The sequence below is a fragment of the Chrysemys picta genome, chromosome 4 (genome assembly GCF_011386835.1).
Source record: "Chrysemys picta bellii isolate R12L10 chromosome 4, ASM1138683v2, whole genome shotgun sequence".
NCBI classification, from domain to species: Eukaryota; Metazoa; Chordata; order Testudines; family Emydidae; genus Chrysemys; species Chrysemys picta.
The window spans coordinates 92658431-92684220 of NC_088794.1; the positions used below are offsets into that span (position 1 = coordinate 92658431).

General features: G+C 40.9%; 1 protein-coding gene across 14 annotated transcripts in view; it reads left to right on the forward strand.

The window, feature by feature from the left end:
• Positions 1-25790, forward strand: part of ZNF106 (zinc finger protein 106) — a 79209-nt gene that overhangs the window by 19860 nt on the left and 33559 nt on the right. For 6 of the 14 annotated variants that reach the window (XM_005284616.5, XM_005284615.5, XM_065595331.1 and 3 more), the window contains 7 exons: positions 6165-6365; positions 11807-13951; positions 14942-15587; positions 17328-17397; positions 18818-18972; positions 19080-19140; positions 19496-19864. In XM_005284616.5, the coding sequence (XP_005284673.1) occupies positions 6165-6365; positions 11807-13951; positions 14942-15587; positions 17328-17397; positions 18818-18972; positions 19080-19140; positions 19496-19864 (3647 nt within the window). The remainder of the gene's footprint in view (positions 1-6164; positions 6366-11806; positions 13952-14941; positions 15588-17327; positions 17398-18817; positions 18973-19079; positions 19141-19495; positions 19865-25790) is intronic. The other 8 variants (XM_065595332.1, XM_065595333.1, XM_024106623.3 and 5 more) reach the window with 3 other exon arrangements.

A 25790-nucleotide genomic window follows, 5' to 3' on the forward strand; every position in this document is an offset into this window, starting at 1 on the left:
TGTAACCGTGAGGGCTAAAATTGTAAGTGAAAACTTAAATTCTTGAGCACAATTGTGTGGCCAGAGGTGAATTCTGTAAGTTATGTTGCCCCAACGGAGTATGTGGGACCCTGGTTATAACTTCACTTTCCAGTGAGACCATCATATTTTGTAAGAATTCTGTTTTGGACAGTAATTCAGAAAACTCAGAGTGGTGTCTGCCTCACTCAAAGAGACTTGGCTTGAGCCTTCACATCTTGCCTCTGAAAACTAAGTCTCTTCATTTGGGTTGGTGGGTTGTTTTAGCATTTTGTCACTTAACGCGTGTATTCTTCTAACTTCAGATTTTCCACAAAATTCTCAGTCTTTAAACAAGGTCTTCCCTTCGGCATATCTGGGACCCAGGATCTTATGCTTGCCAAAAGATGCATATGGTTCCATCGTATTCTTGTGCTGCCTCTCTTTAGGACTACTGAGCGTTAAGCTGCCACTACCTTTCTCTCTCTTCTTGAAACAACTACTTTACTTTATAATGAAAATGTAAATTCTGGAGAAAAGTCACATTAAATGGAGACTGTTAAGTCCTCAGGTATATGGCTCTTGCCCTTGACTTGCATTTCTGTTTAGCGGTCTCAGCTATGTATAATGGGCATGAAACTTCAGCAGTCATCTTAAGTATTATGATACACATGATGTCTAGTCCGAGTGACTTCATAACAGCAATTGGAATGAGGCCAAAGTCTTACAAAAAGACTCTTTTCCAGCTAAAATTGAAAATGCAACGGCACTTCAGTTTGGACAGAGATTATCCAATGTACATACTGAAATACACAGCAGAAATTAGTAAGGTTCTCCCACACTTTCATAGTGTGGACCACTTTTGTCCTAGTCATAATAGTGTCAACTACCTCCCCTGTTAAAGTTGAGCAAACAACATTCCTTTGGCTACTAGAGCTTCATTTCGTGGAAAAGTAGCATTAGGAAAGTATTAAATGTATTTTAGACTTTTATTGAAGCTTACCAGCTGAAAACAAGGGGAGTCATAACCATGTGATTAGCCATTTCTCCACAGACCATCGAGTGCAGGGGTTCTCAAACTGGGGGTCATGATCCCTCAGAGTCATGAGGCTATTACATGGGGGGTCGTGAGCTGTCAGCCTTCCCCCCAGCCCCTCTTCACCTCCAGCATTTATAATAGTGTTTAAATATAAAAAATAATAATGTTTTTAACTTATATGGGGGGCGGGGTCACACTTGGAGGCTTGCAGTGTGAAAGGGGTCACCAATACAAAAGTTTGAGAACCACTGAGCAAGTGGTTCAAGAGCCACTGTTTGGGAACTACTGCTTTGGAAGTTGGAGAGGGTAAGGGAGTGGAGGAGATTCAGTCCCCAGCCCTGCTACTTAACCTTGCCCAAAGTAACTCTAACTCTGCTTCAATTTACCAATCAGTAAAATGGAATAATATTTACCTTTCAGAGGAATTGAAACCTGTATTTGTGAAGGGCTTTGAGATTTCCTAGAAATGTCAAGTATTATAATAGGTACCATTAGGTTTTTCTTTTTCTTTTTTTTCTTTTTTTTTATGTCCAGTTAAAAGGTCCTTACGTTTAAAGTATAACTCTACTATGATAAATTGAGTATGTAAAAATGACATCCATTTAGACATGCTCCCTGTTCGTATGTCTGGTCTCTTTTGACAATTTTAGCAAAAAGTAAGCTTTACTATATTTTATTCCTGGTAATTCATAGCTAACACAGTTAGGAGAGTGAGCTGTATTCTATACCTGCCTGTGCATTAGCAAAATTGTTAACCAACTTTCAGTTGGTTAAGCTTGTGCTAAGCCACTGAAGATGAGGTAATACAGATGTCATACAGCATAATGTGACCTGCAGAATCTTTATTACTGTTGGTAATGTGTGCAAAAGAAAGAACACAGTCTGGTGCACAAATCCCAGGTTGAGTTTGTAGGGCTGACCGGAAGAACAATATGTATTTTATGTATAACGGCACACTTGTTCTGCACGTTATTTGAAACTGAAACCCTCAATTTAAGTGTATAAAGTGGTGTTTCTATTAATTAAACTTCCTAAACATATGGCCTTTTTGACTAATATGACTGTTTAAATACTTTTACCGTGTTACTATAGATCACATTTTTACTAGTAGGAAAAAAAGAGAAAAATGTCTTTTTAAAACACTTGTTCATTTCAAAGTCCTTTTGAAAGGCACAGACCTTTATTTAACAGCCAGCTGGTGACCCTTCGTTAAGCATGGCCCAGATAAGGATGCTGGCTTAAAATCTTGTGGGTGGTAAATTTTTTTTCTTCTGGATTTCTTTCATACTTTTAGAAAGTGCAGAGGTGGAGGCAAGATTCTTGAGTCTCTGGTTCCTTTGATGGAAACATTTAACTGAATAATGAAGATGTTTCCGATCCATGAGATGGGGATTTTTCATCACTTCAGTAAGGGCAATTAGAATATGAAGTGGAATAAAGCTTTAATACAAAGCAAGTTTTTAGTTTTTTTTAATTAATTTGGTATTGACCTTTTGATGTACAAGTTGCGTTTTCTAAATATATTAGATGTGAGCTAATGAACTGAGCTCCAGTCACTTATATTGCTGTTTTGGGGAAAGGCAGGAGAATTCACCTGTCCCAATGACTAGTCTAAATGCAGCTTTTAATCGTTACATGGACCCCAGGTTCCTCACCACTTCCCACTTTATTTCCATTCATATGTTTGGGTATTATAGTACATGATCTCTATATTTGAGACATAGGAGCATTCAGTGCTGCTTCTATAAACAAGACAGTGGGGTGCAAGAAAGCATCAGTGAGGCAGGCAGTGGGCCCTATGTTGGTCCCCCCACACTATTTGCTTGGTTCAGAACACATGCTTATTTTCTGATCAATTTTACTTAACTTACCAATGGACTTATTTTCTCTCTGACTTTTTTAACCATTAGACCAGGGGTGTCAAACTCAATTGCACAGGGGGCCAAAACTCAAAACTCGCGGGCCGAACAGTATAACCATTTATTTAACAGACTAAATATTTATGTTTTTTAACCATTAATATGAACCAAAATACAGGATATCATTCCAAAATAAATACATTTCAACTTAAAATATTTTGCTCTTCATAAAAAAATATCCTGTCAATACAATACATTCAAAATCTGTACATGCTGGAATATTAAAAAATCTGAAAATATAAATAAAAAATTGAATTTAAAGCAAAAGTATAATCATAACAAATCATAACATTCCATTTTCTTGTCCTATTTAGTCAGAGCCTGATACTTGGAGTCTTTTCTTTGCAACAAGTTCGTTTATGTTTGGGGTTAGGTTCTGTGTTGTGAAGATTCTCAGGATCGATTGCAGGTGTTCATCAGTGAGGCGACTCCTGTGTGACGTTTTGTTAATTTTCATCACAGAGAACAGCTGCTCGCACAGATATGTGCTGCCAAACATGGACAGGATTCGAGCCGCATGTTGGCGGAGCTGCGGCATCGCTTCAGGAATGAAGCGAGTGAACTGTGCTGGCCCCGCAGTGTCGTACTTTGCCTTCAGTGTCCCGTTACATTGCAGTTCTATCAGCTCCATCTGCATTTCTACAGGTGCGGTTTCCACATCGACTGCAAATGGGTTGCGAAGCAGCTCGAAGTTACTTTTCTGTGCCTCAAAGTCACTGAAGCGCCGTGCGAACTCAGTGCGCAGCGCGCTGAGTTTTTCAGCAAAGGTGGCATTTGGGAAAACTGTGGCACTTTCTTGGTTCCGTATTACTTGGCAACAGGGAAAGTGAGACAAGTTGCATTGGTGCATTTGTGTCTCCCATAAGCGCAGCTTCACTTGAAATGCCTTCACTGCATCATGCATATCGGTTATTATGTGCTCCCGTCCCTGGAGTTGAAGGTTTAAAGCGCTAAGATGCGACGTTATGTCAGCCAGGAACGCCAACTCACATTTCCACTTTTCATCCCGCAGAACTGTGCAGTCTTTCCCCTTACTGTCCATGAACTGGCAGATTTCCTCTCGCAGCTCAAAGTGTCTTTTGAGAACTTTTCCCCGACTTAGCCACCGGACCTCCGTATGATATGGCATATCGCCAAACTCGCTATCTATTTCCCGCAGAAAAGACTGGAATTGGCGGTGATTTAAACCGTGGGCTCTGATAAAGTTGACGGTTTGTGTTAGTGTTCATCACATGATCCATTTTTAGGACTTTAGCACTCAGCGATTCCTGGTGTATGATGCAGTGATACACTGTCAACTCACCGGCACAGTTCTCCTCCCGCATCTTTGAGCGCATCCTTCCCACCAGTCCATTTTTTTCACCACACATAGCAGGTGCGCCATCTGTTGTAAGTCCAACGAGTTTTTCCCACGGCAGTTTCATGTCGGTTACACTTTGAAATACATTTCCAAAGATGTCTTCTCCTTTCGTTGTCCCGTGCATCGATTTAATGTCCAGTATTTCCTCTGTTACGCACAAATTGGAATCCACACCACGGATAAATATCGCCAGCTGTGCAGTGTCAGTCGCGTCAGTAGTTTCATCCACGACAAGGGAGTATGCAACAAAATCTTTTGCTCTTTCAATCAACTGTGTTTTCAAATCAGTCGCCATCTCACAAACCCGATTAGCAACAGTGTTTCTGCTGAGGCTTACATTTGCAAACGCTCACGTTTTATCTGGACAAAGGACGTCGCACACTTTCATCATACAATTCTTTACGAATTCCCCCTCGGTAAACGGCCGTCCTGATTTGGCGATCTCTTCGGCCACAATGAAACTTGCTTTCACAGCAGCTTCACTTTGTGATTTTGCTTTGGTGAAAAACATCTGCTGGGATGTCAAATTCTTCTTCAACTCCTCTACCTTTTGTAGCTTCTGTCCTGCGCTCAGGTTTTTGAATTTGTTCTCATGTTTCGTCTCGTAGTGCCGTCTTAGGTTATACTCCTTCATTACAGCGATATTACTCCCGCAAAGGAGACACACTGGTTTACCTGCAATTTCAGTAAACATATACTCATTCTCCCACCGGCTTTGAAAGCCTCGGTTTTCAGAATCAATTTTTCTCTTGGCCATTGTTGGGGTCTAGCTTTGATTTGATATTAGCGTTGTATACATCAACAGACCGCGAACTTGAACCGCGGCTTGCCGTTGGCGGCAATTGCACTGCATCATGGGATTTGTAGTGTGTGTTATTGGGGCGTCATATCACAGGGCCATTAAAAACAGATATATAAAACGATTTCGCGGGCCGGATATAATTGTATGGCGGGCCGGATGTGGCCCGCGGGCCTTGAGTTTGACACATGTGCATTAGACTAACTAAAGGATTGGTCAAGCACTGTATGGTAGGCTTTTTAATAAACATTAAATATTGATTTGATTGTTTTTAATAGCAGTTTTACTGCAGTGTTCACTGACACTTTAGTAAAACCATTTGTCTGACACAGCTGTCAACTTCCTGCAACTGAAATAATTTCTTATTTTTTAAGATAAGCCTTCTAAAGTAGAAAGCAGACCTCATGCATCATTTGAACCAAATAAAGTACAGTGAACTGAAGACCCCTCCCATCACTTGCTGTGCTATGGAGTCTTTGAATTCCAAGCAGAGGTCTCAGCTGTCCCAGTTTAGGTTACACTGTATTAGGATTGGCTGTAGCAGTATACCCCCTCCTCCCTCTTCTAGCTTTCACTGGGGGAAAGCATGAGGCAGAGATTAAATGTAGAAGCTGTCACCAGGCTTCTCCAGTGCAGCTGGCACCATGGGTGTGCTTCAGAGCAGCTCCTGCTAGCTCTGTAAGCCCTCCACTCTGCCTCCTCTCACTATGTTTCCTCTGATAAGATTTTGAGTACAGCAATCCAAGAAGAATTCCCTGCCCCCCACACATTTATTCTGCTCTATTCCCAAGTTTTTTACCTCTTGATTGTTGGAAAAAAATCTCTACAAATTGATCACAAAAAGCCCCCAAAGTTGGGGAAAATTGCAATAGGAAAAAAGAAAAGCCAGAAAATTCAAACAGTTTTAGTGTATTGAGCAAAATTATAGTGCCTACTGCACAAGCAATTGATTCAGAAAACTGGCATATTCAGAGGAAACAGAGTAAGATCTGAGTTGTCTACCATGCCCGTGGGAAGGATTGAATGTCCATCCTCTCCCTCTTTCCCCAGGGACAGCAACCACAAGTGCCAGGTGTGCAGGGTGACAGTGGTGGGCTTGTCGGCATATGCCAAGCACATCTCCAGCCAGCTGCACAAAGACAATATCGATGCCCACGACAGAGAGGAAGATGAAGGGAAAGAAGAGGCTGATGAAGAGTACTTTGACAAGGAACTAATTCAACTAATCAAACAAAGGAAGGAACAGAACCGGTGAGTCTTCTTCTTCTTCTTCTCTTACGAATTCCTTTAAAGCTGTTCTGGGTATGGAGAAATGCTGCCAAGATAGAATTATGTTTGAAGTGCAGTCTGCATGCAACCAGTATACTGATCATAAGACCAGTTTACGGTAACTACCTGTAGGATGCAGCTTGTGTGTCTAAACACAAACCTTTCATTTATCATTTTCAGTTCTGATAGTTGTGAGGTTTACTACAGTGCTTGGAAAATAAAACTCAGCCTAGTCCACAGCAGAGGTGAAACAGTTTCACTTGTAGCATCACAAGGCCTTGAACTGGAATTGCTTGTGTGCTGCTTAAGGATTCAAGAGCATTCAACATCTCTATGCAAATATTTTATTTTCTCATCAGCATACAGTTGAATAAAATGTTCCAATAATTTTAGCAGCATATCACTTCCTTGCCCTACAAAATTAGCCTCTCTCAAACTGTTGTTGGGTATAACTTGATGCTTTTATTTTACAGCTCTTCTTTATGAGCTCTAAAATGAATTAGAATCTCATATTTTGGGTAACAATCTAAATGTCCTCCTGAAATGCACTGAAGTCTTAAATGAAATGCTTTTTTTTGTTTGTTCGTTTGTTTTGTTTAGCATTAGCTAAACATTACTGTTCGGTGTGAATGGGTAAAGTTAGACTACATAGTGTATAAGATTTCTGTTTCAGCATTTAGCCTGCATCTGACACTTTTGTGAGTGTGCATTGTTAGCGCCATGTTAATTTTATAATCTAAAGTTTACAGAGTAAGAACTGTTACTGTAACACTATAAGGGTGGGCATAGGTTATTCCTTTTTTAATTTTATTTTATGGCTGGGGACCCCAACCATAGCATGCAATAAGTTTGAGCTCTCCTTTGACCTGACCAAGAGCACATAAAAATGAGGTCATTGCCTGCCCAGTCTAGACTCTTTGGATACCAGCCAGGACTAGGAAGGTTTTTAGACTTTCCACCGGTCCCTTCATTCTAGCCAATAACTGTGCTGCATGGTACCCACTTTTGTGCTATTATGCTCAACGTTGTTTTAGAGTTATTACATTCCTTGGCTACACTGGCCACAGAAATGGGGTCTTCTGCATTTAGTGTTCTTAGCCCACTTAAAATCTTTTAAAATTTCCCTGTTGGAAATAGCTCGGGGGTGAGGGGAGCATTGGGTAGGTGGGAGTGTTAAGTTAATGATGTCCACAACAAAATTATTTCCCTCCAAACAGAATGTAGTTGTCAGCTATTTGACTCAAAGATGCTATTATTTAGACACCATTCCTGTCCTGGCTTCTTATATTAGAGCTCACTTTTCCTTATGCAGTAATCCATATGACAACTTCACATCCATTTCATAGGAGGCAGAAGTCACTTTAATGCGTGCTGAAAGCTTAAAAAAGGGAGATGGAATGTAAAGTTCTCAATTTATCCACAGCCAGGTGTTGCGGAGGCAAACGTTGTGATATTAAACTTCCCCGTCCTACCCTTCCTGTGACCTACAAGGATCCATTCTCTCTTAGGCCAGTTAACAAGGATCTTTCACTTAAATTCCATTTTTGCAGGATAAATAGTCCTAGTGTTCAGATTGCTGACCTTGAGAACTGCACCACTAGCATTAAGGCAGCATTTATCTTTGAATGCATGTGTTATAGATCCACTTTGTTCTTGATATCCTGCCAAGCCCAAATATAATCTTCGTTTATATCTGCCTGCTAGCAGACTACCAAAGGGCAATAGCTATGTGCTCAAGGGAAAGTCTTTCTAGGCCTCTTATTGCACATTTCAAGGACAGGCTGAGGCCTCGTTTCAAAACTAGACAAAATGTTTTTGTCTCATGTCTGAAACCAAGCTTGCTTAGGTCTTTAATACCGAACTGTCCTACAGGAAATCTAAAAATCAAGAAAGAGTCTCATTGTTGTTTTCTCCAGCAATTTGAATAACTTCTTTCCTCAGCCTAACTTTCCTTCTAATCTTTACCAGTTCATCCTAACAGTAATACCTTGCACTTACAGGATATATAATCTTCATTGAAAAGATCTTGATTGCCAGGTAGGGAGAGAATGAATTTACCAATATTCTGCTCAAATAAATTGCTCAGTCACACTTTGAGACACATGGGTTGGGGAAAGAGCTTGTACAATAGGGAATATCTTGTCTTATGGTCTTAACTTCTTTTACAGTCCAAATCACTAGCAAATTGAAAGAAATATTGTCTCATTTTCACTTTGTAGACTTCCCTTAATTAAAGTGAAAGTCATTGCTTAATCATTCTTCTGGAGTGGAGTAAAAACATCCCATGGGTGGTGGAATGATGTAATTGGAAGTACAAGGAAAAAGCTTAATTACAATACATTGGTTAAAAATTTAAAGCAGCTTTGTGAAATTCTGCTTGCCGGGGCAAGTCTCTCTCTCACTCACACTCACACAGCAATTTCAGGATGTAATGGTAAGTGTGGGGAGAAGATCTTGCACTTAACCTGACAAATGTTCATGACAGTTTTACAAAGCTAAATTAAAAAAGATCAGCTTTCCTTTCATGGGAGTGGAAAAACAAATATGTATTTTACCAACGTGGAAGCTGAGTTTTGAATAAGAGAACATTATGCAACCTTCCACAGCATGTTTGTTCTCCAAGCTTGGAGAGAACCAGTAGAGAGAGAAATGGAACCTAGCAACTAAATTAATCACTTCCATTTGATGTATTTAGAGTAGCTTTTTCATTGCAAATAAAATAATATGCTGGGGTGCTGTTTGATGCCAGTTTAAGAGAATTAGGAATCAGATTGGTGCAGATCATGGATGTTTAATCTAGTACTTTAAGCTTTAACTAGAAAATTAAGTCTGTAGCTCTTCAGGTTACAAAGAAACACTGTTCATGTTTTGAAAGCTAAGTGATGAAAACATCATGAAACAATAATCCTGACACATATCAGTTGGCCCCATTTATTTCAGAGGTGTTTTGACCATGAAGCCTCATGCTGATTTAAATGGCCACGTTATAAAATATGTCACTGCTGATCAGAGTACATAAGAGAGAGGTATAATTGTGTTTATGATCTGGGCCACAGGTCGGCAACCTATGGCACGCGTGCAGATTTTGAGTGGCACGCAGCTCCCTGCCGCGGTCCCGGCGCTCAACCCCCCCGCCCACCGCTCTCTCCTGCGGGGGCAGGAGGCAGAAGCTTGGTTCTGCAGCAGCCAAGCTACCCTCCTCTCCCGCTTCTTCCCCCAGCGTGGTGCTTTCCTGCCCCTCCTCCTCTCCGTCCCTGCGTCAATCAGCTGATGGCGCTAGCGAGGGGGAGGGGGAAGAGCGGCAGCGTGCACACAGCTTCGTAGAGGATGCAGAGAGAGGTAGGGACAGAGCCTGAGGGAAGGGGATGGAACAGGGCATATCCCTTCCAGCCCCCTGCCAGGAGCAGCTCAGGGCAGGGGGCTGGGAGCACCCCCACGAGCTGAGCACCCCAGCCCTCTGCCCTGAACCCCCTCCACCCCAACACACACCCAGCCTTCTGCCCTGCACCCCACAGCCCCAGCCCTCTGCCCTGAACCCCCCCACACACTCAGCCTTCTGCCCTGCACCCCCGGCCCTCTGCCTTGACCCTTGAACCCCCCCCACACACCCAGCCTTCTGCCTTGCACTCCTCCCACGCCCACAGCCCTCTGCCCCGACCCTTGAACCCCTCCCCACACCCAGCCTTCTGCCCTACACCCCCCCACACCCCAGCCCTTTGCCCTGATCCCCACCCACACCCCAGCCTTCTGCCCTGAACCCCTCCCCCAGCCCTGTGCCCTGAACCCCCTCCCCCCCCCCCCCAAGGTCTGGGGTCCCGGCCATAGGCCCTGCTCAGCCCGCTGCCGCCCTAGGTGAACAGAACCCCAGGCTGGCAGCGAGCTGAGCAGGCTGGTGGCGTAAGATCAGCATTTTAATTTAATTTTAAATGACGCTTCTTAAACATTTTGAAAACCTTGTTTACTTTACATACAATAGTTTAGTTATATAATGTAGACTTATAGAAAGAGACCTTCTAAAAACATTAAAATGTATTACAGGCATGCAAAACCTTAAATTAGAGTGAATAAATGAAGACTTGGCACACCACTTCTGAAAGGTTGCCTACCCCTGATCTGGGCAATCTGAGTGCTGTCTCATTTTTGGTTCCACCAAAGGGTGAAGATTTGGAGAGTGCCACCTCATTTTCCCCAATCCGACCCCAAAAGATAACAAATCAATTTAATTACAGATTAAATAGTACAGTATAGGTTGAGACTGCCATGTGATGGGACTTGAAAGGAAGAAGTTGTCTATCTTAGGTCATCTTTTCTGCAAGCAACTTTGCTAAGTATTGGTTAGCTATTTTTGTAACCTACCAAATTCTTATTACAGTGTTTTCTGCCTATTAATAAATTGTGACTCTTGAAATGCCAGGGAAAGCATCACATTTGACCTCCCCTCAGTGCATTTGCACCTTCCTTTCTTCCTGTTAACTCATCACTTCCTGCATTTCCTCCTCAACCCATATCTACACCACAATACATCAAATTTGTGTACATTTACATATGGGAAAAATACACCCCACAGTCCGTCCCCCCCCAAATGAAACTAATCTGACACTTGCTAACCATTGCATGCCTTGTATTTTGTATTTATATTACAGAAGCCCCTAGAGGTCCAAAGCAAAATCAGAGGCCATGCTGCATCTTTTTTTCCCCCCTCTTCCTTTGTTCCTTCCCTGAAGTGCTTAAAATCTCTTGCATGTTTATACTGTGCCTAGCACAATGTGACCCCAATCTTGGTTGGAGCATGTAGGTGATGTTGTAATTACAAATAAGTAAATGATCCAAATGACGGCATGATAACTGACTGTTTGGAGAGGCCTTATGTGAATGAAACTTTTTTTTTGGTCATGGTATAGCTGGATGACACTTAAAATACTGATTTATTTTGCTACTCTTCACATCTGGTCTTAACTTAAAATTGTTTTTGTTTTTTTTTTGTTTGCTTTGTTTTTTAACTGTACCCAATAGAGGTGCAAGGGCTTTTTGGAGAGGTATTGTCAGTGTTTTCACTCGATGCAGGCTTTGTGGAAAAAACAAGAGAAGTTGGCTGTCTTAAGCAGACATCATTGCTAGAATGGATTAGGAAAGCAGTAAGAACTATGTTTTCTGCGCCAGAGGCAAAGTGCATAGCCATTTCCAGATGTTAGTAGTTTGGGAAACCAGTGTCCTGCCAAACAACCTGAACTTGCTATCCTATGTGGTGGTATTGTTACCTACCAGCCTGCTTTACATCTAAGGCTTAATATGTATATATTTATTCTGGCAGATTTTTAGATCATTTTGAATAGTTTGAGGCTTGTTACCTCTTTTACAAAACTGGGATAGATTGGGATATACTTTTCAGTCACTGAACAGACATATTTCCTTATGTCTTCTAGGCAAGTTGAAGCTTGCTGTAGAAACCAAGAAATAGAACCCGATGATAGGAGACCACAGAGAAGGCGAGAAGAAAGAGCTGTTTATAAAGACAGAGAAACTTATGATCCATCCTTGTGGCACCATCATGGCCCATCTCAGAGGGACTGGAAATGGGAAAATGATGGCTTTATGAATCCTAGGCAAGGCAAATTCCCACATTCTATAAAGAACCCTAATGCAGACCGGCACTTCAGTGGTCCCAGGGGATTCTCGGGATGGCATCAAAATGGTTCTGCAGGCCTTTCAGGTCAACATGATAACCATGGGAATTCTGGAGGTGTTTGGCATCCAAATGCAGGAGGAGAAATGTCAAAATGGTATCAAGATGTCAAAGGAAGAAATTCCAACTGGCATTCTGAAGGAACAGGTGACTTTTCTATTTGGCATTCTAAAAACTCAGCAAGAAACTGGAAATCCAATCCTCAGGGTGCCGATGGCTGGAATTTTGGTGGCACAGGGGACACACATCCACTGGAAAGAAATAGAACTGCAAATTCTAGTTCCCACACAGAAGATGGGAGTGTTGCATGGAAAAAAAACCCCATTAAATATAACCAGGAAAGGTATACACGGCAGTGGCAGGCAAATGACCAATTGGATTTTACTAGTGATAAACTCCCTCCAGTGGGGGCACTGGATTTCAGTATTTCTGAACAACCAGAGAGTAAAATGTCCAAGATGAATGGAAAGAGTGGCAGCACTTCCAAAGATAAAATTCATCGCTGGACTCCTTACCCCTCCCAGAAAGCTACAGACCAGCAGCCATGGTCTGAAGAGAATGTTCCTAAAACTTCAGAGAAAAAAGATTCTGTATCTCTACCTTTTCTCGAGACACCCATGAAAGGGATGGATCTTGAAATAGATGCAACAAGCCTCCCAAAACTGATAACGTGGGAAGAGACCCTTTTAAACCACCCCTGTTACAAGGCCACTGCTGACCAACATGAATCTTGCAAGGTGAATGCAGACTGCCCCAGTGGAGGAAGACCTGACCAAGAGGAGGGCAGAAGTAACAGGATGCCATCACTGAAATCCCCTCTCCTGGTTATTCCAGATATGAAGTTATCTTCCCAAAAGCAAGATCCAAAGGATCTCTTGAAAAATGTCAAGCTTCTATTATCCTCATCCCCTGGAGAACTCCAGAACCATTCGAATGCACTAAACTTAGAAACTAACCGTTCCTCTTCTTATGTATCCAAGTTGCGCAGTGCTTGTAGCTTAAGAAGTAGCAGAGATGTGCTTGACAGAAGTCAGAGACAGCCTATTGATAGCCTAAGTGAAGAACTACGAAAAGCCAAAGAAGAGTTGCAATCCAATCTTTCTCTGCAAAATCCTTACTTAAGTTCATATAGAGATACAGAGAGTGATCTAAATGGTGGTCGGAATATAGAGGAACCCAGGAAAGGTTCTTCAAAGACTAATGAGCTTAGAGTTGATACATTAGAGGATGTAAGTGAAGAGTGTGAAAAGGCTGAAGCAAGGGTTGAAAAGCTACGTCCTTTTATTAATACTTGTTCACCGTGTGACCCTCAGGAGTGTGAACATGTTACCACCAGAAAGGAAGGTGACACAGAAGCATCAGGCAAACTTCCCGATTCAAGTATTATAACTGAGAAGCAAAAAGATTCTGAATTTCAAATGGAGTCAGTGAACCCATCAAGCCTTCAAAACAATTTAAGTGATGAGCTGAAAACCTCTCAGGAAGGGAAAGGTGAAGATCCTATCAAATCAAATCATCATTTTGATATGGAAGGCTTTGAAAACAGTTTAGATCATGAACTGCAAAAAGGAGGTGGTGGCCAACCTTCAGGCCCTCTTCTTCCTGAATTAAGTAAACTTGGCCTCCCTGCTTCCCTCCAAAGAGATCTGACACGACATATCAGTTTGAAGAGTAAAGTTGGGGCACATCTTCCTGAGCCCAACCTCAACAATGCACGACGTATTCGAAATGTTAGTGGTCATCGAAAGAATGAGACTGAGAAGGAGTCTGGACTTAAACCAACCCTGAGGCAGATTCTTAGTGCATCCCGAAGAAACATAAACTGGGAACAGGTCATCCAGCAAGTAACAAAGAAGAAACAGGAGCTTGGCAAGGGTTTACCAAGGTTTGTAACCTTTTAACTTTCAAACATGGATCTTGTTATATCTGAATCACTAGACTCTAAAGACTACCATTTGAAGAACTGCAGAGATGAATTCTACCATACCATATTTGTGTCTGTCTATAAAGACACACATGCGCACACACTTTCCTGCTACTTCAAGCAAGAAGTTGATTCTGATCATAGTTTGTGACTAACAATTCAATACATATGACACTGGTAACATTAGATTGTATTTTAAAGTTCTGTTAACTACAAACATGTATAGGTATAATATGAACAATACTTTAAATATATTGCAAGACCATTACTTGATTTTTTTTTGCATGAGATCAAATACTGAGAAGTACTTTCATCATCACGGGCAAGTTGAATGCATCCCTTGCTGTAGTAATTCTATTTTTTTTAATTATTAGCAATTTGTACATTTAAAAAAAAAATCTAGATAGTGAGTCTCAATATCGTATACATTGAAACTGCCTTTAAACTTAATGTGAAGACAAGTATTTTCAGTCTATCTTGTAAATGCAACATCTTATTGTCTCATCAGTCTTAGAAGCAAGTAATTCTGTAATGAGTGTCTGAAAATTATAATAGGTTTACTTATCTGTTTTAAAATTCTGTTCAGATCTACCCTGTGTAAGAGGGTAGCGTGCTGCATTACAACTTCGACAAGAACTTCTGTACAGGTTTCTGACATCAAACTAAGAGGGCCAAATTGATCTTCACTTCACCCTAGAGCTAATGAAAATCCTGCTTTTGTGTTTGAAAATAATGTCATGGCTAAGCACTAGCTCAATAATGAAGTTATGCAGCTAGGATCCTTCCTTTTTAGATTACACAAAAGGCAGAACAACACTAGTGTTGTCATCTTTTAGTCCATCAGTGTATACCTGGCTATATATTTAAAACAGATTTTTTTCTCCCCCTAGATTTCTTTCAGTGCCTGTCTTCTGCTCTTATACATTTGCAATGTTTTTTGTTTGTTTTTAGGTTTGGCATAGAGATGGTACCCCTTGTTCAGAACGAACAGGAAGGTCTTGATTTGGGTGAAGAACCTGAGCTGTCCAGCCTAGAAGGATTCCAATGGGAAGGGATTTCCATTGCAGTATCTGGATCAGCTAGGAAACGCAGCCTCTCCGAAAGCAGTGTTGTTGTGGACAGGACTGCTTCTGTTTATGGATTCTTCAGTGACCAAGCCACAACAAAGGAAAGTGAGCAAAAGCAAATCATTCCAGCCTGCCATTCACATTTTATAGCACCTATATATAAAACAAGTGCTGATAATGTGGCCGACTTCAAACAAGAGACATCCTCTCTCCCTTCATCACCATTCATGTCTGAAAGAACTGAAACTCTTATCAACGGAAGGAGACACAGCCTACATATGCCCTCTGATGTTACAAGCCTCACAGTATTTACCACTAAACAAGATAAGGAGAGCCCAGAATGTAGAATACCATTTCTTGAAAACAAAAATGCATTAGAGCTCACAGGAGAGGGAAACATTTTGGCTTCAAATGGAGCTTCAGTGCATGCAGGATCAAACTCTGTAGATGCAGCTACAGACAGCAGTTGTACATCTGGTACTGAGCAGAATGACAGCCAGGGAATTGGAAAGAAAAGAAGAGCAACTGGAGTAAGTGTAGTTCTGCATATCTTCAGGATATTAGCAATAGAAATGTTTCTCTTGTTGGTTGTCATTAAGATTAGGATTTAATCACTGGTATTTTTAATAAAAGTCATGGACAGGTCACAGGCAAGAAACAAAAAATCATGGCTCATGACCTGTCGATGACTTGTACCATAAATACCCCTGATTGAATCTTAAGAGGGGGCACTTCCGGGGGGGTGTGGGGGGGAACCCACTGCTGCTCGGCCACTGCTGGTTTTGGGAGGGAGCCCCGGGGGGGCCTGCAGTTGCTCCAGTCGCCCTGGGATTGCTGCCAAGAGCGGGGTCAGGGCGTGTGGGTTTACCCCATTCTGCCCACCCAGCATTCCAGCCGACATGAGCGCTGGGAGGGCGGAACGGGGTAAGTCCCCATGCCCCGACCCCGCTCCCCAGCTGAAACGCCGGCGGACGGAGCAGGGCAGCCCCCATGCCCCGACCCCACTCTCCGGCAGGAGCACTGGTCAGGTGAAGCGGGGCAAGCCCTTGCACCCCGACCCCACTACGGGCAAAATTTTTTCCCCTGGAAACGAACGCGCCCCCCCCCCCCTCCACTTCCAATTTACATTAATTCTTATGGGGAAATTGGATTTGCTTAACATCATTTCACTTAAAGTACCATTTTTCAGGAACATAACTATAAGGTTAAGCAAGGAGTTACTGTATATTTGTAGGCAAACTCTAATATTGGCCAGGACAAACACACTGATTCTTGGCATATCTTGGTTTCCCTTCTGTACAGTATCTCTACTGAAAGGATTGTGTTCACAGGACCTTTGTGGTGGTTTGACCCAGGATAGATATCCAGTACTATATAATTGCAAATATTTTTTGTCCTCTTAGATTCAGAGTGTGTTTTAACTGACTTAAAAAAAAAAAATTAGACAAGGTGGATGAAAGATGCCTTCATGATATTTCTAGCTCTTTTTAAGATTTCCTGTGGTTTAAAGAATAGAAAACTGCCACTGCCCAGAACTTCTAGACTTGGCCTCCTGCCTCTGGAAATGAGTGTCTTCAATAGAATGCTGATCATGTTTCAGGACCTACTAGGAATGTTAAGCAACCATGGAACAATTGGTTTTTTGGTAATGCCTGGTTTTGTGGCTGAACATTAAAAAGAGAAATACACTTTTGCAGTAATGGTTGTCTTTAAAATTATGCAGTGGAAGAAAAAATACCTGGAAATTTTTATTTTTTTTTACCGTATGCTCCAGTAATCTTGTCTGTGTTGGGCCTAATGACTCTTTGTGTATGTCCCTTTTTCATTTGAAACTTTATTTAGCATGGTATTTATCCCTTTCTAGATTATAACTGGTCTTATTTCCCCATGCGTGGTCTTATCACAGTAAACAACATTAGACAGACATGAAGGAGAACATCTTGGCCAAGTCTACTTGATCGACTTGGCACCTGAGTACCTAGAGTGCTGTCTGCTGTAGTATTTCATTGTCTCCGGTGGAAGCAGGAAATTTATTTTTAGCTCCTCTCTCTTTTGAGAGGAGAGGCAATAAAGTATGAGTGAATGGTGTTATAACAAAATTCATCTGCATATGTTCTCTCCTCTGGCTATAATCTAGACTTGCCTGGGAAAGACATGGTAGATATTTAAATTCTTATTGTAGCCCTAGACATTTGTAGGATGTAGACTTAAGCTTTTTAATTGTATTGTTCTAACTTTAATGAATGAACTTTTCTATTTATAACTTTTAGGAGGGATCATCTCCTGAAATCCCAAGTCTAGAAACAAAGAATAAAAGAAGGAAAATTAAAGGCAAAAAAGGTCAGTGATACCAGGTGTGTGTGGGAGGACACAGCATGAAGAGGTTATGAATATATGCCAATGCTGCCTTGATAACAATTGGTTGTTAACAAAAGTTGGTTTGAGGCTTCTCTCCCCTTCATTGTGATTTTCGGTTTGCACTTCCCCCTCCTCCTCTCCCCCAGTGTCATGGCTGAACACTGCAAGGCTTGTGATACTCTGCTTATCCTACATGAACACTGCAGTTCTGTGGCTGAGTGGGACATTGTGCTCACTAAAGGCATACAAAAGGGTGTCTGTGAAGATGTCAGCCAAGCTGTAACTGGATATTGACAGGTAGGTAATGTTGGGAGCAGAGCAAGAAAGTGAGAGTATTCTTGTTCTACTCCACCTCATTGTGTAAAATGGCTTCCTTAGTCTGTTCTTGCTCTCACACAATCTTAAAATGTGAGCTATAATCTACTTTTGAAGCTTTTCTGATATTTCCTTTGTATATAATGTGTAATGAAGTAAGTGTTACTGGGCTGAGTGCTAGCAAAAGCAAAATTAAGAAGTATTTTTGTAAAACATTTTTCTGTTCCTTTGGAATCTTGTTCTAACACCTGAATGACATTTTCCATTTCACTGAGAGGACGGATGGCTTTGTTAAGGCATATGACTTGGAGTCAGGATATCAGAGTTCTATTCCTGGTCCTGCACGTTTTCTTTGATTTTTGGGACATATCACTTAATTTTTCTTTGCCACAATTTTCTCAACTGTAAGAAGCAGATGAGACTTTCCTTGCATGAGTGTTGAGACCAAATTGTTTGTAAAGAATGTTGATTTCATCAAATGGATAATAATGATCGTAGCCTACCAGCAAGAAATGTTGTTCTTCTCACCGTCCTGCATTCCTCAAAAGATAGTCAGTTTCCATGATATGGCTGCTGCCCATATGGCTAAATGGGTGCTCTTTTTTTTTTTTTTTTTTGTCGTCATGTCAGGGAGATGGTAGCCAATTCTGATTACAGGATTTTTGGATCCAGTTCATCATCATCTTCATGCTGATATATAGTCAGACTTCCCCACTTCGTCCGTCTTGCTAAGAAGCAGATGCAGCTGATGCCTGTCTAGTGAAGCATCTGCTTTGTTCCCTGTTGCGGAGACCTGGAGGACAAATAAGACTTCCTCCCAGAAAAATTCCAGGGAAATAGGGCCAAAAATGCCCCTTCTGTTGCATTCTCCTGCAGCCTGTTGATGGTCTCTCTGTTCTTCGAATCCTGCTTCCCCTCCTATTGGAGTACTGACTGACACTTCCAACTCATCATATGAGATTTATTGAGTTCATTGCTTAATACTGTGATACAAAAAAGTCTACGAAGATGTCTCCACAAAAGTGACCTGTTAAAATGAATTGTAAAACATGAGCTGCACTCTAAATTGTGCTTATTTCTCTTACAGAGCGTTCTCAGGTAGACCAGTTGTTGTCTATTTCCCTGAGAGAAGAAGAGTTGAACAAGTCACTGCATTGTGTGGATGACCGCCTCTTGCAGGCTCGGGCTGCTCTGCAGGCAGCCTATGTTGAAGTTCAACGATTCCTTGTATTGAAACAGCAGGTAACTGCAGGCTTTTTGTGCTGTCTGAACTAGAAATTAACAGCCTTCAGTTGTGCTTGATAGGGCTGATTGAATCACTTTCTCCCCGTCCCCCCTTCCCCCCACAGATAACAATGGAGATGAGCGCATTGAGGAGTCAGAGAATTCAGATCCTGCAGGGGCTACAAGGTACTGAGATTTAACAATGTTGCAGTGCTAGCATTCTGACCTGTATTCTGTAAGCTTAAGCTTGTGTGCTGATCTTGTATTCAGTTTAACTTCGAATTTGCTCATGAAAGTTCAGGATAGGTTGGTACAACTTAGTAAGCTTCTCATGTCCAGTTTTGTTAGGCCATTCCTGTGTTGCACTGTAAAGCTTTCTACTATTCAGATTGGATGGCTTTTCAAGAGTGTCATGTAGTGGGCCCAGTAAACTCTTGATTGAATTTTTTTCCTTCTTGTTTTCATTTATTTCCTCTTGAGCTGTTAAAACCAAACTTCCCGAAACAGTTGATGTATGGGCATTTGCTCCTTCTTTCTCTAGAAACCTATGAACCTCCTGAGAGGTCAGAACAGCTCACCTGCAGCATCTCAGATGAAAGAAGAATTGGCAGATCCATGACAACAGCTGATCTAGCTCTTCCTCCTTCAGGTCACTTCTTCCCCCTTTTGGAGACTTCTTCATGTCTCTCCTCCCACACATCCCCTTCTGGTACTCCCTTGGGAGCCTCTCTCCGAGTGAGCACCCCACCTGTGTTCCAAACCCCTAGTACTATCACAGCCAGCATTGTTCCTGATTCATCAATGCAAATTAAACAAGAACCTATGTCTCCAGAGCGTGGAGAAGAAAGTGTGAATACAGTCCTCCATGGCTCTGTGTGCACTCCACAAGCAGAACTGCAGCAGAAGGATGGTATGTTGGTTTATCTTCCTTTTAAAGACTAGCTTTGTGAGAATGTGGAAAACCACTTTGTTGAAAGAGTAAAAGTTATTTAGGCTTCAAACCTGTAAGCTACTCTGCATGGGTGAACCCCCATTGACTTCAGCCACAGTAATCATCTTGCAGAATTGGGGCCTTAATTTGTAACAGACTTAAGTTACCCCTTTTTAATTTTATTGATTGGTTTAAATGCATATCACAGCTTCTAAAACTAAAGGCTTATACTTTTGCTTCAAAAGAAAAAAAATAAAAGGCCAGGATTTGCATGCAACAGTCTCTTAAAAATGGTGTGTGCATATATAATATGGTGGCTAGTGAGATTGTATTTGCTTCTAGTCCATATTGTAACTGGAAGCAGTACAGCACTGGTAGCCACCTACACAAGGCAAAAAGTGCTTAAGCAAGAGATTTAAACACACTTTTGGCCAAACTAAATTAAGGATCTTCTGGGCTTTCTGGATGGGTTCAAATGGGATTAAAAAAACAAAAAATCCTCTATTACTCTTGAGTTGCAAGTGGGATTTAATAACTAGATTCAGAGATCACATCATTAATACTACCCTCTTTCCATTGCTTGAAATCTGAATTACCGTGAGTGGTATTAAATTATTTTCATTATTCTCTATATAGCCTTTATCCTGCCAACATATATGCTTAATTTTACTTGTGTGAGTGATCTCATTGAAATGAATGGGACTACTAAATTGAGTAAAGTTAAGCAAGTGTTTAAGTGCTAGCAGGATAAAGGTCATGTTTGTGAAATTGAAATCTGGAGTGTAGCTGGAATTACTGTGATAAATTGTTTTTAAAGTTTTTAAAACAAAATAGATGCATAAAAGCTCCTGAGCTCCAGTTTACTTTTGAAAAGAATTTAAACCAAAGGAACCAAAATCCCACTCATTTTGTTTTTCCCCAATGAAATGTAGGCACTTTTCTGCAAATCTTACCCTCAGTATCTACCTGGGCTAGGCTGGGGTGAAACACACACTGAACCAGTGTTTGACCTTTCTTCTCCCAACCTAGGGAAATATCAGTGAAAGAAAGAGAGAGAAAAAACACAAGGTTTTTTTGTTAAATTAAACATACTCTATGTTTACTTCATAACCATATTTATTTCTCAAACATAAACCATACGTTGTCCAAAGTAAAGCTTACAGTTTTGTATATAAAACAGAAAAGTCCATGGTCTAATTTTTTTGCACTTTCAGATTATTTTTTCCTAGTATGGATTCTTGTAGCTATTAAATTTCTTATATTCAACTATGTTGCATTAATGTGGATATATTTAATTCATTATACTTTCCTTTTCCTTTTTCAATTCTAGCATCTAGTAGGGAACATGTAGGTCTAAAGATAGATAGAAAAAATGTATCCAAGGCAAAGTATTGCAATCGTTACTTTAAATTGCTTATATTGTTTTATCCTGAATGTGGTGTTCAGCCTAAAACAAGGGTGCCAACTGCCTTACCAAGTTAAGTATTTGCCTTTCCATTTTTAATGGCTTAAGCAGTTAGTGATTTTTGTCATTTTGGGGGGCATCAAAGATGAACAGAGGACTGCTCCTGCATGAAGCTAATGTTGAGGAGCTGCTGGAGGGTATGGAACAGAGACTTAAGTGATTACTGTGGCTGCAATGGCATAATGTCTCTCTTGCAGAATCTTCAAACTCAGTGCTCTTATTATGAGCTTCAATGACTTGTTTAGTGGCACAATTCAAGTTAAAGAATTGGATTAAACTAATTTTCTACATTTTGAGATGAGCATGAATCTTGCTACTTGACTCGTTGCAATGCTTACATTTAACTTTAGAAGAATTGTTTTCATAACTTCAGTCCATTCAGTTGTATGCTTCCTACTACTTTCTTTTTTGGTACATTAAGTCTAAACTGTGGGTTGGTATTTGAGAGTCCAAATTAATTTCTGTTTGCAATATTGATTAGTTTTCAGATCTCTCTCTCTCTCTCTCTCTCTCTCTCTCTTTCTTACTCACACGCACACACACACACTCTCACACACACGCGCGCACACACTCTTAAAATGAGCAACGGCCACCTCGTGAATTTAACACTGGCAAAAATGCAATGAGCTAATCCATTTTATAGAGATTCGCCAGTGGATATCTTGCCCACTTTCCATAGATTTATATCTAGCATTCCAAATTCCCCCAAAATTCAGCTCCACATCCTTGTCTCTTTAACATGCAGATGAGTTGAGTTGATTCCACTCAGCTATGCGCGTCTCTCCAACCTCCCTTCACCTCCTCTTTAGGAAGTTCTCTAACACCTGTATTTTCCTAATAGGGATAGCAAGTACCTTGATTTCATCAAGCCCCATTTTAAAATAGCTAGTTTTTTATTCACAGTGTAAATTAGAAAACTGTTTCTGTTTAAAAAAACAAAAAAACCTTTCAATGATGTTAAATATGTAGTGACAAAAGGTTAAAAAAAAATGGCAGGAATCAGAACACTGATAAAACCAGCTGAGGTTTTTTCCCCACTGGGGTGGTTGAATGGGAGTAGGCACCTTAGCTTCTACCAGTTATATCTAGGATGTGAATTTAACCGTTTGCATGCATTCCTGCCATCCCAATGTTCTAATTTGATATGGTTTAAGCTTGTTTAAATATTTGTTTGTTCTGCCTAACTGTGGATCTAAGAGCATCCATGTGTATATCGGCAGTGGTCAAAAATAACTTAAATTGCTCAGAAAAATAGCTTTTCATTAATTTTGATAAATATGCTCTCTTCTCAGCAGTTGCCTGAAGGGAAGCCTTAATTATAAAATTAGAAAGCCTGGGATGGCCAATTGGAGCACATTTAAAGTAGAATAATTTAAAGGGTCATCCCAGAGAATCAGATGTGTACCCTCTTGTGTCTGACTGAAAACTATCAACTTTTCAGGAAGGTTGCAGAAGCTTTAACTCACCTTTTTCCAAGAGATTTCTAAAGAGAAATATTTTTGTACTGTTAGCATCTCCTTTCTGTCAAGAGCCTGTCCCATGTGGCATGAATAGGGATTGTTGGAATTAATAGTGTATTTGACATTATTAATATGGGAGACTAGCAGACTCTGATTTAACCATAAATTCCTTTATTAAATCCAAAGGTCAAATGGTATTTTATACAGTTGCTCTAAAAATAAGCAGTCACTACACACAATACAATAACAAAGTATTCATGAGCATATGATCAGTATTCTTACAGATAGGCCAGACCTGGGGAAAACTGTCTCATCCTGGTGTGCTCCAGCATGATCAAATAGGGTCTGACAAAGAACCATGAATCTGAAGGTTCTCTCTACCATTCAGCTACCTTGTTAGCTTTAGCAAAAACCCAGTTTGAAGCAGTTTATCCTTGTTATTTTCCTTCCTCATCGCCTCCCCCTCTTTGCTTACCAACAGAGAACAGTGGGAAGGTTTTTGTTTTTCTTTGAGACAGTTTTTCTTTGTCTTGTTACTGCAGCTTTTCATTTGATGAGTTACTTTTTGAACCATACATTTTCCCAACACTAAGTAATATTACTTATTCTCATAGCCTTCTTTTACTTGCTGATTGTGCCCTTCTCTGTACCAGTCACAAACAAAATATATATTATTTTCTTAGCATAAGTATGGTTAATTAAATTTCATAATTATCCCTACATTCCCCAACTTAAAACCTGCACACCTATATAGGTTTTACTATATTAAGCGTTTAAATTACATTGATAAATGAACAAAATTGGAATGATAGTTGCTACCATGGATATAATCACACATTGAATGCTTGTTCCGCCCAGGAGGGGCTAGCCAATTCCGTTACTTTCCTGTTTTGTTGTTGCATTTCAACAAGGTGTTCAGAGGTTCTGGCCACTAAACTTTTAAGAGCCAAGCTTAAAGAAGGAATGGAATGTCCAAACTCAGGTACTGTCTTTAAAGCATCCTTCTGCAATTTTAACTTTGCCTATATTTCAGTTACATTATGAAAAAACTGGCAGTGGATATGTTTTTATTTATCACATGAAATTCAGGTGTGAAACAGCACATAGGGCAATTAAAATAACATTCCCTGGGTCCATACCGGATGTGGTCCCCTTCACCCATCACACAATATATTCTCAGTATAGATAGTTTTTACTTTATCAGATTTCCACATCTCAACTGTACTGCGCAATTTATAGACAGTTCCCCCCCTTGTAAGCCCCCATGCCAGCAATTCTGACTGTGAGACATTAAACCTACACATGTAAGTGTATCCCTTAAACAGTAGTACAAGTCTGGGGCTTTTCAGATCTTGTCATTGTCTTGCAACTGTATTTGAGGAGGGAAAACAAACTCCTTTTACACCATACAGCCTGCAGTGGTTTCACATTTAACTTCATGATATTGGACCCTTGTTAACTTTCTTACCATGCACCAACTGATATCACCTTTCTTGTATGTATCAAATTTAACTTTTTTCTGTGGTGATAAAAGGGCAAGTTTTCATGCTCCATATCACTTAAGGCTGCATTTACTTTATATAGCAGGTATCCCCCACATACTGCCCATGTTATCATTAGAACACATTGACAATCCCATACTTCCTTTAAAAGCAATTATGTGTATATTATATACCATGAAGAAAGTTTCTCTAATGAGTCCTTGGTATTGTGCATCCACTGAATGAGGTACATTTGCTGCAAGCTTCTTTTTAAATGCTTGGTCGTGTTCCCAAAACATCTCTCTCAGTTTGGTTTCAGAGTGACATACCAGTCCCAGACAGCTTATATCCCAGGCCTTTTCTCCGGAGCTGCTTCGTGTTTCATTGCTGCCCCACCTTGGCAGGCTTATGCATTTTAATACACTTTTAACCAGAAAGTCCTTTCAACAGTTCTTAACCATATGCCATCAAACTCCGGTGGGCACAGTCCATTAGATAACTGCAGTACGTGCAGTATCATTGGCACATAAATAAACTGAACATCATTGTACAACACTTCTTTGAGGGGCCTTAATACTGCTTAATTTCCTGGGGTCTGCCTCCACCCTGGAGCATTCTGGCGTTTCCTTCTCTATATGTGGTATTTGTGCCACCCTTATTCCTACCCTCCTTGATTTCCAAAAGGGTACATATTGATATGCCCATTTCTTGTAAAATTTAATCAAACACAAAATGTATAATGCCCCTCATGCCTAGCCTATATATATTCCTTAAATAGGGATTCACAGTCACCATGTTTTCACTTGTTGTCAGGCCACTTAGATAAAATATAAATAAAATAAAAATAAATAAACAATTGCAGAATTGTATGTGATATCCAGTGACATTGAAATACATGTCTGCATCTACCTGAAGAAACACTTCAGTGCGCTGGGCATGCACACACCTGAGTCAGATATTTTGCCTAGCAGTACCCGTAGAGGGGCAGCACCCATGGCTCTGGCCCCTCCCCTGTTGATATGAGGCAGCACTTCCCCAACCCTCCTCAGTGCCTTCTCACCGCCTGTGGGTGGAGTTGGAGCTCTGTGTAGTTCAGTCTTAGCCTGATTTTTTTTATTGTATATAGTTTGTATTAGTGTTAGTAGTTTAGTGTTCATGTTCGTTTTAGTAGCTTTTCCCCTGGTGATGCCCTCACTGGGGTTCAAACACTGTCTTTTGGGTGGGGGAACGACCCTGAGCAAAGTCCCCACATACGGTGCCTGCTTTGTCTTGGTGAGGCCCACCTCAGAGAGCATAGTTCAATCTGTAGATCATTCAAGAAAAGGACTGAGGTGGCCCAGGACCTTCACCTCAAGAAGCATCTGCTCAAACAGGCCATGTGGCCTGATCTGGTACCAATGTCCTCATCCAGCCAACGATCACCCTCTTGCTCTGAGTGCAGCCACTTCCCTTTTGGGAACAGGCACACCTCCAAAGAGGTTGAGGAGCCATTCCTCGTC